Source organism: Anopheles gambiae, chromosome 3 (genome assembly GCF_943734735.2).
Source record: "Anopheles gambiae chromosome 3, idAnoGambNW_F1_1, whole genome shotgun sequence".
In the NCBI taxonomy this organism is placed as follows: Eukaryota; Metazoa; Arthropoda; class Insecta; order Diptera; family Culicidae; genus Anopheles; species Anopheles gambiae.
Window position 1 is genome coordinate 56,641,752 of NC_064602.1, and position 15,411 is coordinate 56,657,162.

Here is a 15,411-nt window from a genome sequence, read left to right on the forward strand (position 1 = left end):
TGGTTTTGTATGGAGTGTTTACATGATTTCAGCCTCCAACTGTCAAACTCCATACAAAAAACTGACTAGAATCGTGAAGGGCCCCAATATTCGGAAATTCACATTGTAGATCTTCCTACTTGGCGATTCATACATCAATTTCATAAAATTATAAATTGTCATGAAAACTGTACAGAAGGCTTCTTTTGTTATCCTTCAACAGGGTGATGTGAAATGAGAATCAAAAATAAACTTTCAAATAAAAATACCGGGAGAAACTTAAAATTCTTCAAGGTAGGAAAACCGTCAGACTTCGAAGTGTACGAGTTTGAATACCCAGCAGTGCAGTTTTGTTGGTACATTCAAATCCTCAGGACATGCTGAGCTACTGTAGTGTGCGTGAATTGTTTTCGTACTGATAGCGCAATAGTGTGCGTTTGGTTGCTTCGGGCTGCATCATGGTATTCGTGCAAACAACGGACACACACAGCATTACCAGTTAGATTCAACAGCACAATAATGGCGGGCAAACGGCCAACCGAGTCTGGCTCGTGCTATTATAACCCAACTCTACGAAGATTGAATTAGATTTTTTTATTTTGTTTCGTTCTGAAGTTATACTCTTTAAACCCAGAACAACAAAAAAATATTTGAAAAAATTTGCAAACATATTAATTCTTTTCCTTCTTTGCTATAATCCGTACACTTTAGTATAACCCACTCATGACAGTATGGTGTATACGAAAGAAAAAGAAACCCATGTTGGCTAAGATTCGTATAAAAAAGGAATAAAAAAGCTCCAACGGCTCTCATGCAATTCAGAACATTTTCAAAACCCAGCAGTTGCAGTCTCCAGATTGAAAATAGCAAAAAGAAGAAACGATGGAACCAGGTCGGGTGAAACGGAGGCCTAGGGGAATGTGTATGTGTGGGTACGTCTATGTTGGCCAGAGAAAAAAAGCCAACATTGCCGCTTCTTTGGCATCTCCTGTCGATTGCTTCTTTTTCTACACCACTTTACCAAATAACTGCCCCCCGACAGTGCGCGAGGTAAGGGACCTAAACCAAACCCAAACCCCACAAGCTGCCGCTATCGAGAGACCAACGCGACCAACCATAATAGCAGCACCAATAACAGTACTAACAGCAGCACTAGCCAACAACACAGACTGAAGAGAAGCAAAAAGGAGAAAAAAAACACATTGGCGACGAAGCGATGGTGATGACGATCTTCCAACCGTTCCAAGAACCCCACACAACCGTTCGTCCTTGCTCGTAAACCTCTCTCTTTGTGTGCTTCTTTTTTGTTGCTTTTCGTCGCATGCATCTCCACCTTCGTACAGCAGCTCCGGATGGCATGGCACGGCATCGTCGTCATCCTCTCTAACCTCATCCGTGCGCTTTTCGCTGTAGCTCCCTTGTTCGACTTGTGTTTGTGTAGACGAAAATGGAGGAAAGGCAACGACGGTGATAGCGGCAGTGGCAGACACATGCATGCAAGAAGGGTAGAAATAGAGGGCACTCCCACCACTCTCCATATACCATAATATGTTGAACCGAACACTGCGCCCTGATTGGTTGTGCTTGTGCGTACTAAAACATTTACTCCACGTGGAGTCTAGTCGGGTCGGTTTTTCGGTCGGTCGCTGTGGTACGCGCTATAGTTCGGTTGAACTGAAAAATGTTTACCTCACGGTTCTCGCTAACGCGCACCTACTGCCTTCCCTTTACCCTTCATCACACGCTATAACCAAAACCGAACAAGGGGAAGCCGCAGGAAACCCAAACCCGAACCGATTTCACTGACACGGCCATCGTTGTCGACTGTCGGAGTTTGAGCACCGCCAACCTTCCTCTCTCTACTGTACCACCTCACCCCTTTCCACTTCTTGGGCGCGTACACAACCATTTCACACAACAGCCCTTTGCCAAGAGACTTGGCTACTTCCCTCTTCCACTCTCTCTACCTTTTTGCTTTTTCTGAAACTCTTCTCTCTCTCTCTCTCTCTCTCTCTCTCTCTCTCTCTTTTTCTCTTTCGCATAGATACTATTTTCATTCCCTTCATGAATTACTTCACCCTCATGGTTCAAAAACGGTTTCTGCGCGTCGTGTGTTTTCCTGTTTCTTTTGCCGCTTCAAGCAATCGACAAACGACATCCCATTTGGGGAGCCAACGTTCTCGAACTTGAAATCGGTTTGTCGCTTTTTTTTTCTTCCTACTGTCGCTTTCGTTACGTTTCTATTCGATGTGTTCAGTGCTTCGATCAAGGGAAGAGCTATTGAAATCGGCGGATAAAAAGTCAAAAGCAAGTGTGTATTATGTGAATTTTAAGCAAAACGAGGCAATATTAATGCGACGGCAAAATACATGTGCTCTACTCGCACGCGAACTCCGCTCGTTATTCGTTACGTCTGCTGCAAAGATCCAATTTTCCCAACTGAATCGTATTCGTTATTTATCATGGACCCGAACGCCGGAAATCCTACTTTAAGTCCCTCTTTGCTTCCCTTGAACACCCACACGCGTACGTTGCTATCGATTCACGGTCTCGATACCTTCAAACCCTCTTGATTCCGGTCTTATGATTGGCGTTGTTTCTCTTTCTTCGGCTGATGCTTTTTCCGCATTGCTACATGTTTTCCCGCTTACTCCGCTTCCAATCGACAATTTCTTTCATGCAATCCTTTGGTTCTAACCATCGCTAATGCAAAAGGGTCAAGCGGTAGAGGTAGGGGCCGGCGCCGTTGTTTCTCTTTCCAAAACCTTTTCAAACTAAACCAAAAAAAAATCCCTCACGTTTGCTTTTCTTACCACCTCGTCGAAAATTTACCTCTACTGTACAAACACTTTTGCGCATGCATAAACACACATGCACGCTGGCAAACACACTCATTTTTTTCATTGTAGTTATTGTTTTTTTCCCGCTTTAATCGACTAGATTGTAACAAAAATCATGAAATGAGACGCGAGACGCAAAATCGAATGCACCTAAATGCACAATCAAAAATATGTGTATTCACGCAACAGCAGTATCAGCTATATCTTCTTGTTTCTGATACTCTTCTGTTGGCGTCATTACCGGAGCTCTTCATTTCCTTCAACAGATTTACATTGGGCAAAACTAAATGGCTGTAAAATGTCAAAAAAGATTACCACTGTCTTAATCTGTGCGACCTTGATTACCGTGTAGTATGTAGTATATTGAATACACTTGGTACATTTACGAACGCGTAATGCAGCTATTTTAATTGCGATTAAAATTCGACATTCGACATTCATTTTATCTTCCGCACCGCAAGGAACAGAAAAGACATGTAAGGGAAAATTAATTGGTATGAAAAATTCAAGACGATTTGAGATTCATTTTCGTAAATTTAGTCGAAACCCATTGTATTACCTTTAGATCGAGGTATATTCTGGGATACTGTTTTATTTTATTGTTTTGTTAGCTTCTAATCAATCGTAAACTAACTAATTCTCCGCAATAATATATGCAGAAGATTATAATAAGAAAGGGCAATTGAACATACAGTGTAGTCTCACTAAGGTGAATTTTCAAGGGACCTAGAAGCTTAGAGCGAAGTTCATTTTAGGGTAAATAAATCAACTCATTGATGTCGCGTATCCAAACAACAACGAAATATTTTTAAAAAATTTGCTCATTCAAGATTCACCCTCGATACTCTAGCCATCCAACACGCATATGCAATTTAGAGAAACTCGTCTTAGGAAGAATTCATCTTGAAGAGACAAAAATGTACAGAATATGACTGGACTATCGCAGTGTTAATTTTAAAGAAACAATTTGTCTTGAGGAGGCTACACCTTTGGGAGATTTCGCTATAGTTGCCAAAAAATGTATACTTAGGAGTGATAGGATCTATTTTTATACATAAACTGAATAATCGCCCATCTGGATTTCTCTTTCTAAGCGCAGTTTTGCTTCTCATGCGTGATAAATTTGTCGATGTTAACATAGTTGTGAAGTTTTCTGCTTCTTTTTTGTTCATTTGTTATATATTGAAAGTTTCCCGGAAGATACTGCCTACTTATATTCTTCTAATCAGAGGTTTATCCACCGCAGGCTCAACCAACGTGCTCTTGATTTCATCATCTCTGTGACACCTTTCCTCTCTTCCTTTCGTAGTCAAGCGTGTTCACGTGTTTTGTCGTTTAATCGCCCTCTGCCGTGCCTCATGATTTCCCGCCTGTTTCTTGTTGCTAGCGCGAAGTAAGTGAAGAGTGCCGTAACGATTCCACGATTCTTCCCCTGCGCCTTTTTAATGGTTCTAATAATAAATTATAGGCCCTCTCGTTTCTCTTTTTTACCTAATGTGGATGATAGCCTACAACGTATGTCATGGCAGCTAAGGGAACCGAAACATTTATTTTTTCTCAATTCTAACATCCAAATGGGGAAGGATTTAGTTGGATAGGGTATATGGAATATTTAATCGGTATTTAAGTGTCATCTTCAAATAATTTACACATACGCTCTCCCAGGACTGATTAGAAGCACAACTTGTACCGAGGGGACTGGTATAAGATGGTCTAGAAAAAAAGCATATATCAGTAAGATGAAGTAGCGAGGCTTATGTTTGATGAGCGAATATGATGTCAGGTTATTTTACTTTTGCCGTTTTTGTGCTATTTCATTTCAAATTTTTAGCATAGTACTTTAGAACTATTTTTTTAGACCTTTGTTTTTATTTGTTCGCTGTTTTGCATTTAAGCTTTTTCAAATGACGGAAATAAATTAAATTCGAGAGTTGGTCGTAAGGTAATAATCGGTAATAATTTAATTACGCTCTAATAGCGATAATGCGGCTGTACAAAAAATATACCATGCGATACTACAGCCCTTTGTTAGTTAGACCTGGGCATTCCCATGGGTCCATTCTCGGGCTTGAACTCAGGACGATCATGTAAAGTTAGTTGAAAGCTTTTTAGTTAGCATACCTTTTAGATTAATGCTCTATAGCTAGCTGACGGTTAGATTAAAAATATGCGTATGCATGGAAAATTATTTCATGGCCAGTTGAGAAAATTTTCAGAATATTTGCTGTACGGAAAAACAAATCACAAATATCTCATGGTTTACCGAAAATAAATAAGAAATTTTTGTATGGAAAAAACATGCCAACTAGAAAGCGCATACAGATGGTTCCCGAGATTGGTTAATTGGGACCAAAAACGATCACAAAATACACCTGTATCACGAATTTCCGCGTAAGTCGAATCTCGCGATTTCCAGCCTAAATATCACTAATTTTCGTGTTAATTTGCAAAGTAAGGGGTGGTTTTAACCACTTAATTATTTATTTGATATGATACTGATTGAATTTAACCGTTTTAAAACTTTTGAAATGGTTTTAAAATTTTTATAAAAGCTATAATAAATCTATCAAACAAATTCTTAAAAAAATAAAGATTCATACATTTCATCACTCGGGACATGCAATCGTAGTTGGACAAAATGCTTTGAGATTCAAGCGCAAATCGTACCATTGATTACAGCATTATTTGAAGCATACATTGCAAAACTATAGATGCAAAACCAATTTTTTTGTAAAGCAACAGTAATTTTTATGCCTATTTTTTTCTAAAAATTTGCGTACATTGGTGATTGTGTGGATAATCAGATAAATCTGCAGGAATAATTCAACTCCAATTTGAGTCACAGTAACCAGCTATGAAGCATAGACGTAATGCTCATGATGTATCGTACACACTATATACGTACACAAGCGATATCACTACTACATTCAACACGAGCGTTTCTGCCGGATGCGTACACATACAAGCGATTATTTGGAAGCTTGCCGTGGCCGAAGCTGGTAGCATCGCTCCCTATTCTGTGAATTTTGTGGAAACGTTTAGTGTCGTAGATCAACTTTAGCAATTTTTTCGGTCCATCTGGCTTATGGTCGGTAAAAATCAAGATAATCTCTACAAGGCATTTTTCTGTTGCGTTTGCGTATCATTACGTAGCACTTCGTGATCGTGTTTCTTTGTGTTGTGTTACCAATTTGTTTGACTTGCCGAGAAAGATTGGTATTTATCTGCAAAGTTGCTTTTGCGAATGTTTGCGGCATGGAAAAACGTAGCATTAATGAGATTCAAGTATGTGCAGATTGCGTAGGGTCAGTGCGAGTGGTATAAGTGATTAGCGTGCCGACGGCGAATGTTGAAATCCAACAAAAAGATATATCGTTTCCCCAACTTGTTTTATTTGGTCAAAATAATGCGTGATTCGTACGGTTATCTGTTCATTGGTCAATCTTGAAAGTAGGTTGGGTTTCTTTTTATGTGATGTGGTTTCATGTTACAGTAGCGTGTTACTGTGACTGAAAGTTCCGCCGTTGGTTGTTTGAAAAAAAAAAAGTAAATATTTGTGAGTATTGATCTTATGCTAGCCGTCTAGTGATGGATAAGTGATTGGCAATTCAGTATGTGTTACTTTTTTCGTTGGAATAATGTGAATATGTGAAGGAGTATGTGTGTGAGCTTTAGTTGGTGCTATGCGTGTAAATTTATCGTATGATGGCCAAGATGTGTGACATGGTTGATACTTTTTTACGAGTCACTGGCAGTTTATTACTCCTCATTGGGAAAGTTAATCTTGAAGTGATGGTTTTAAGATAATAGTGCGCAGTGCATAATTTGTTTGATTTCGTTTACCAGTAATAGAATAATTGTTATGGTCAAATCACTGGTGCGGTGCAGGAAAAATATATAAAGAGAAAATGGTGGCGCCCTTTGCGAGCACACATGAAACAACCGGCAACACCTCATCATATCCGAAAAATAGCATATTATTTGGGCTGGAGTAAGTGAGACAAAGTTTGAATCACGCACTTGGGCAAGAACGCTCGAGGATAGCAGATTTCCCGCTTTATTTGACCGTGAATTACTCCCCCACCGAACGAGAATGGAAAGTGAAATCGGCTGATAATTGAATTTGGCGTTATCGTGTACAAAAGATTTTGATTCCCTCTTATTCAGCTTTGTGAAACGGGTATCCCTATTAGTCGGAGTGTGTGTTTGCCTCGTTCTTTTCCGTAATAATTTTCAGTGTGCGTTCGGGGTTTGGGTAGCGTTTCGGATGGCATAACAGAAAAAGGAGTGAAAGTGGTGTTGATAGATGGTGAGAAGGAACAATCCGACACAAATTGGATTAGTCGGTTGTCTGTATGTAGTGTCATGTGTATATGCAACATGCTTAGTCTAGGAGTGCTGTGTTTAAATTTAAGAAAATCATCACAAGATGCTAAAATTGCTATCAGTGTAATTCCTTCCCGCAGCACTGTTCCTTAGTGTGACATTACTATTGTGATTCTCGATGAATTAGTTTTTGCATGTAACATCTTTCAATCATTTCAATATAAAACCTCTGTATGTTTTGGTAAAATATTTGTGTTAAAGTTACATTATTTTTACCTTGCTTTCCTAATTAATTACAAATACAGGGTTTAATGCGTCAATTTCCATTGTCTACAACATTTTTAATTGCTTGCTACATGTTTTTCAACCACTGTCAAATGTTTTAATTGTATCACAATAACGTTTCAGTCCTTCCACATGATTTTCAACATGTCTCAAGCTGGATTGTGTTTGACAAAACCCTGTAAAATAATGGGCGCATTAAGAATAATCATTGAATCAATGTATAAATTCTTACGCGGTTTTCCAAGTCACTTTCAAATGTGTACTTAATTATTCACCCATTGCAAGATGTTTTTCAACAGGTGTATTTGCTTCATTGAACGGTCTCATGGTACAGTCGTCCACTCGTACAATTTAACAACATGCCCGTCATGGGTTCAAGCCCCAAATGGTCCGTGCCCGCATACGTAGGAATGACTAAGAGAGTGATGTGAATCAACATTTTGCACGCAATGAATAACCACGTATACATTTGAAACTGACTTGGAAAAATCATGGTATAATATTTAAAACTGTATAAATGTGATTACTCTAGTTGCGTATGTTTCCGTAGGATAGTTGAAGTTGATAAAGTATGCACCGGCTCGTTAATATAATTATTACATTACTTTTACACTTCTGTATAGTGAAGCAATTGTTGACCTATATTGTAGTTTCGAAGAAAAAAAAATACACACACTTTTCGGGTGTGTGATTTTGTAAGTTCGTGTTTGAAGCTGCGCAAACATTGTGGTGTGATAGTGTGTTAATAAAAGGAACGCCTAACGTGGAGGTGTATATAGAGCGCAGTCAGGATAATTTGAAGGCGTCCGTACACCCTCCGATATGTATCCTAATTCAGGCATAAACGCGGCGGCGGTCGCGGCCCGCCATCCGGTAAGTGTGTTCTCGATAATTTTAAGTTACATAGCATTATGACAATGCCGAGCTTATATTTACTAGTTATATTGGCCCGGCTACAGGGCTATACAATAAATCTTCGACGACTTGCGCATTGTCACTAAGTTTGAGAGACAGAAAACATGTTTCATGATTAACGTAAGCTTTTGGACCCTTTTCGAAAGATTAATTTGTTTTAAATAGTTCCTTTTTTTGTCTTAGCTACGTTCGATTTTTTTCAGTCTATTATGTTTCAAATAATTCCCCAATTTTTTTTTCATTTTCAAAATCTCAGACCTTCCTTTACATTTGTAGCCTATGTTTTTAGTTTTTACTATCAATACAGGGTTTTCCAAGTCAGTTTTGAATGTAAACATTGTTTTTCACCGCGTGAAAGATGATAATCCACATCAATCTGATGTTTCATTTCGATCAAAATTATTTTATAATTTCTTCAGCATGATTTTCAACACGACTCGAGCTGGATTGAGTTAAACAGTTCTTTGTGATGTGTTTGTAATGTGTTACTATTTGACAGCCGTTGAAAAACATTTTGGATGCGGTGAATAACTAAGTGCACATTCGAAAGTGAATAATTATGGGCATTGGTTTGGAAAACCCTACGGGTGATTTTTGGGGCTAGGTTTTCTGACATGGTATTACTTGTTCGTAAATTATTTTACAGGTAGTCCCCGAGATACACGGTACCTCTTATACGCGGATTCGGGGATACGTGGTTTTCTAAATTTGAAGCAATTCACGATTTTAGGCAGCTTTTTTATATGGAGTTTGACAGTTCGAGGTTGAAATCATGTAAACACTCCATACAAAATCACACACAAAACTAGCCTGCGATTTTCAACCTAGATTATTTTAGCCCCAAAGCTAGAATAAGATTCGAGTACCAGCTCGAAAAAATGGCAAAACAAGGTGGTGTTTTCATTTGTCCCGAGGTACATTAAAGAGATCAGGTGGTGAAATCTAGAAACAAAGTGTATGTAGACCAGGTGTTATCATAGCATGTTTGTAACCGTAGCAATAGACGATGCGCAATCTCAGATTGCGCATATATTTATCTGTCAAAGGGATCGGTTTGATTTATTTATCTATCAAAAAAAAATATATATATATATATATATATATATATATATCTCGGACATGTAATCTTGAAAATTTATGCTCAATCTTGGCGCAATCTGAAATTGTATGGAAATGACGTTTATAGCTCAGGGTTGGCTACGCGAAATGACATATGTTTCGATAAAACGAATATATGCGCAATCTGAGATTGCGCATCGTGTATTAATACGGTAACAACTAAATTTCACTTTTGATTGTCACTTTTTGACAGGACGGTTGAAAACTTTTGCTCAAACAGGATTTCTGGACAAGATAATACCCAAGTGACATTTTCGAGAAGATATTTTCGTTTTTCGAGCTGCTGGAAGCTTAAAGACAGGCTTAAAGTAAGCTTAAAGAGCTGGCGATATCAACGACTTAAAGCTTATTATAACAGTTGAAACGTCAGAGTGAAGCGTTTTTTCTGGTGTCATTTTGAGAATTGTCATCACGTTGTGCACAGGCTACCAGCCCAAAACAAAACATTCGTACTCTTCAATCCGTATCAAACAAAAAGTTTATTATAAAACACTCTTTCACGTTGTTTTTTTGGTCCGTGCGTTTCCTCGCTATTCTGATACTCCTGGAAAGATCGTTTATTTCTTCTTACTCAGTGTTTTGGTTGTTGAACACCGAGGACGAAACTGCAAGCTTCTTGTTTGTCCGGCTTCTACCGAAGTTCTGACATAAACATCAACGCTTCAACACATCGTTGTTCACTCACACATCCATGTTTTAAAGCGTTTATATGAGGCAATGGGTTAAATCGAGCTATTCACAAGTTTAAGCTAAAAATGTAGAACAGTTGTCACCTGGGTAGAGCGATGAGAGCGTTTCATTGGCATACGATTGTTCACTCTCTTTCCGATCCTCACAGACGATGCCGCTGCTGCAATATGCGCTCTAACTTTCTTCCCGGTGCAATACGCTCTGTTGAGAGTTGCTGAGAGACCAATCACAGAGAAGGGGAGTGAACAAAGTTATGAATTCAAAACGACCCACACAGCGCCCAGAGTGTTAAAATTTTCATTTAGAAACAGAAGCGGTAAAAATCAGCCTTCTAAATACATACACCTTGGGATAAGACCACCTGTATATTATGCCCACTTTGATAGCTGCTCGAAAACTGCTATACAATGCCCAGTCAGACAAATCGGACTTAATTTACCCCTATCTTACTGCTAAATTACCGGTAATTTAAGAGTAATTTAGTGGTAAATTAGCAGTAGTTCATTTACCCATTTGAGCAGTTTTGATAGATCCTATTCCTTTCTCTATTTTATTTTTATTTTTTCGACCAAATTGTTAATAAATAACTTGAATTGTATTACATTACAGCTTAATGCTTATATTCAGCTGTGTCAAACTCATTTCATCAGAGGGCCGCAAGTACAGATTTTCAGTGATTCGCGGGCCGCAAAGTTGAGAAAAAAAATATACCTCAATATTTATATAAAATACTATTTAAAATCATTATTGTTAAACAAATTCACTTTTTATACTCCTCGCTTCAAATCTGGAATCGTTTCTTATTCAAAAGTTTGCGATGTTTTTTTTCCATTGTGCTCTTTTTTATTAAAAAAAAAAGTTTAATATACTTTTAAAGTCACATGCAATCTCATTTTATCCTTATTATATTTTTCATTTGTCGCGTTCTCACACGGCAGTTCTGTTAGAAAATATCGCTCAACCCCACTTTTTCACTGAGGTATAAGCATTCTGAGCTATTCATCGCTGGATGAATAACAAAAATATTTGCCTGCAATTTTTTGACAGTTCTAGAGAAAAATTGTAATAAATCGTGTTTAAACATTAGTTTTCGCTAATTTCCAAGTCCCAATTGTTCTAGTGGTATATTCATTTCTAATAACAAGAACCCGTTGTTCATGAATAATTTTGTTAAATTACGATATTTTTATCCGACGCAGATTCGTGGTGTGTGAACCCAAAAAGATTGGCAAATATTTTTTTGACACTTGAAGGGAAATGATTTGCTAATTAAGGAAAGGACTGCGTGAGCTAGCCTATTAATTAGCAATGTATTGCAGTACTTCGGCATTTCGTTTATTTTAATCCCTAATGTAAATCTTTTTATCTTAAGCATAATCATTTCATTTTGGTTTTGATTTTCGCGGAGATTGCAAAGTACAATTCGTCTTGTAGAATGTGAGATGCAAATAAATTCCACTTGGCTACAAACGCTTTCGATAAGTCGTACATATTGGATATTAACTGATTTTTATGGTGGGATGATTAGGAAAAAAAAACAGAAGTGGCTACAATCGAATATCAAAGATGTACTAAGGTCGGAGCCGTACAGATCTGTTCGGAGCAATTCGGAGCCGACTGAAGCCTTTACTCGGCAGTCAGAGGCATTAAGATCGGTAGGACCGTCAGAAATGGTTCCGACTCCAGACTAGCCGCTCCGTGCGACAACCGATGACTCCAACGGTTCCGAATGACTCTAGATGGCTCTATAGGCTTCGGACGGCAACGAGCGAAACTGTTGGTTTAACAATCCACATACTAAGGTCGGAGCCGTACAGATCTGTTCGGAGCAATTCGGAGCCGACTGAAGCCTTTACTCGGCAGTCAGAGGCATTAAGATCGGTAGGACCGTCAGAAATGGTTCCGACTCCAGACTAGCCGCTCCGTGCGACAACCGATGACTCCAACGGTTCCGAATGACTCTAGATGGCTCTATAGGCTTCGGACGGCAACGAGCGAAACTGTTGGTTTAACAATTCATCACTAGTTGTTGCAAAGTTTCTAAGTGTGTGTATCTTGTTATTTTCATTCCTTTTTCGTTTCTAGGCAGACGCAAATCTGTTTTTCCATATAGAATGTGCAATCGAGTCTGCACAAAATTATGCTAATATTCAGAATTTAATCGAAACATAAAACGTATGAGTTTGCATTCAATTTAATGTTTCTTAAGGGTCTCGGTTTTTCTGTACGTACGTGTAGAATAAGTTTGTTAGATGTTATGGGAACATTAATGTTAATTTAGAAAAATATAGCGACACAATGATTGTTTTTCTCTGGAAAATTGAATACACTTCGACAAATAGTAATAACAGATTTTTGGTTTGCAGTGCTTTCAGTACTTCTCAAAATATTCTCGCGGGCCGCATGCGGCCCGCGGGCCGCCAGTTTGACATACCTGCTTATATTCAATCATTTTCATTAACGTATACAAACGATAACAATTTTTTTTTTAGCAAACTCGACTTGAATAGCCGCTTCACCCGGAGAAGGTGATGCACAATTAGCACTAATAAACGCAAATTCTCGGCTGATTTTTACATTTCACAGTTTTGAACACACCATCTACGTCTTATTCTACTAAAAGATCATTAAAACAATACTCTTTTTGTTCTTATTTATATCTTTTCACTGACAACAAACGACAGCACTTCGTATCGCTAAATTGCTCTTAAATTACTGTTATAACAGACACAAAACTGCTCGAATGGGTAAATCAACAGAAGGCTGTCTGACCGGGTGATAACTGTTGAAAGGCTGAAATTTCAGCCTACGAACCAAGGAATGTGAAGGAACGAGGTCAAGTATTAGCCAAAATCGGTTTGGCCATCTTGGATTGGATGCCTTTTGACAGCAGAAAGCCCTAGAAAACTCATCAAACCCTTGAACCATTATTATTAAAAGAGGTATCAATACATTTGGTGAAACATTCAATAATAAATTTACAATTTTTTTTTTGTATTCACCAGACCGATTTATCATTGAAATCACAATAAAAATTTAAATCGAAAAGGGCTCATAGATGTCAAAATGTCTGTAACGAACTTTTGACTACTTGTCAAATCGTTCTATATTACTTGACCTCGTTCCTACACAGTTCTTGCTACGAACTTAAACGGAAAGGGGCCCTTTGACAGCTATTTCAGCAAATTGTACTGATTTAACACATCAATTGTAAAATGCCAAGTAAATTCCCTTATAATCATCGCATGTGATATCTTTAGGTTAAGGTTCAAAATGTTTTAAAACTGTTCTATTCAGTCAGAATCATATCAAATAATTAATTAAGTGGTTAAAATTTCCCCCTACTTGCAAAATTATACGAAAATTAGTGATATTTAGCCTGGAAATCGCGAGATTCGACTTACGCGGAAATTTGAGAACGCGGTATTTTGCTGCCGGTTTCGGCCCGCATTAGACGTGTACCTCGGGGACCGCCTGTAATAGTTACTGAATGTACGTTTGTCTTGATATTTTTCAAGTCGTTTTTTTTCAGGCTTTTACCATCGCCATAATATCCATAATATAATAATATTTTCGTGCCCTTGCTATGCAGCGCGTTATACACGAATGTTTTGGATCGGCCAAGTATTTCCGCGATTTTACGCTGGGAGTACCCAGCAGCGGACAAACGTTTGATATCTAAACGCTGTTGTTGTGTGGAGTGTGCACTACGGCCCATCGTTGGAATTCCTTCAATCAAGCGCTTGAAGTAGTGCACCCAAAAATACACGAGCTAATTGATCGTGTGAAGTGTTCTAGGCAACGGCTTAGAACACAGTGTAAGCGATCCAGCGCTGTGACGCGCTTTTATACCCATAGACGAAGGTACTCACCACTATTTCGTCTCTCAGTGCAAAGGGAGCTCAAAACCCTCAAGCGAGTGCCGTAATATTCTCGCATTAGTAAATTAGAGCATGTTAATTAAAGACACAGCGAATTACCACTGCGCTAAGCGTTTCTACAAAAAAAAAATGTATACGCATTAGTTCAGTAATTCAAGTTAAGTTATCCGACAACTCAATAACATCAAAAACTGTTATTTAATAACAATAAATGATAATTATTTTAAAATTTTTTGAACTGGTCCTGTTATTTTGGCGCATGATTTTTGGGTTATTTTTACATTTCTTATCATAACTTTTTTGTTTCTTAACTATTCACCAAACTTTAAAAACATTGTTAAAGTAAACATTCTAATAGTGCTTTCATGAAAGTTTGGTAAAGATTGATTCACTTTAAGTCATGAAATATGATAAATGAATAATAAATTGATAAGTGGTCCTATTGATTTGTCCGACACTGTATCCCCAATATTTTTTACAGCATGGGACAAGGGGTTCATGAAGAAGCGATATTGCTCTTGCTTTAATGTTTTTAACTTTTAATCATTTTTGTGCATTATGTTGCCGAATCTAAACTGAGGAATGTTTAATTAATTTTAGGATTTGTAATTTAATGATGCAAATTTGAATCTTGTATGGATCAATAAATCAAGAAAAATCAATTATCATGTTTCTCAAGTTTTGTAGTGTAATTATTTGTATGTAAAAATAAAAAAAATCTGCGTTCTCCTGCGGGCCAGGAACACTAAAATATTTAATAAATTTGGTTCTTTACCTCAAACCCGTCAAACATTGCGATGGTTGCGAGTAGTATCACCTGCTCGAAATCTTAAGGTATTTTAAATAATATTTATTTTTTCAGATCCGTTTGTACGCTGATTTGTAATCCTCGTTAACACTGTTATACGACAGTCAATCAATTCTATCTTCATATTACAGTCTTTCTCAGAGTTACGCGACACTCGAGTTACGTAAATTTTGACAATTCATATGTCAAATCAGTACAATTTCCTCCAACAATTGTCAAAAGCAAAATAAATTGAATTATCGTTGAATGTTTGAAGACGCTTAAAGGCAGAAATATCAAATTTTTCATTCGATTTATATTAAATATGTAATTTAGTGCATAACAGCAATAAATTTAATCAAAATCAACAGTGTATCAACAATATTTTGGGTGAAAAACGTGATATTCGACTTACGCGAAAATCCAAGTTACGCGAATGTCTTCGAGATGCATTATTCGCGTAACTCGGGGAAAGATTGTATAGCAATTTTAAAACTCTGAGCGCTGGCATTCTGCTATGGCATTCTGCGGAGAGCACAGTAGAAAATAAAAGAGCGGATAGAACGTTTCGTTGGCTTATACCAGGGGT

General features: G+C 37.8%; 1 protein-coding gene across 8 annotated transcripts in view; it reads left to right on the forward strand.

The window, feature by feature from the left end:
- The first annotated feature begins 5,749 nt into the window (after positions 1-5,749).
- The window catches only part of LOC1278620 (protein groucho), a 62,532-nt gene continuing 52,870 nt past the window's right edge, over positions 5,750-15,411 (forward strand). For 2 of the 8 annotated variants that reach the window (XM_061661110.1, XM_061661116.1), the window contains exons 1-2: positions 5,779-5,907; positions 7,981-8,303. In XM_061661110.1, coding sequence (XP_061517094.1) covers positions 8,253-8,303 — 51 coding nt within the window. In that variant the 5' untranslated portion in view covers positions 5,779-5,907; positions 7,981-8,252. Of the gene's footprint in view, positions 6,105-7,962; positions 8,304-15,411 lie in introns of all 8 variants that reach the window. The other 6 variants (XM_061661115.1, XM_061661108.1, XM_061661114.1 and 3 more) reach the window with 6 other exon arrangements.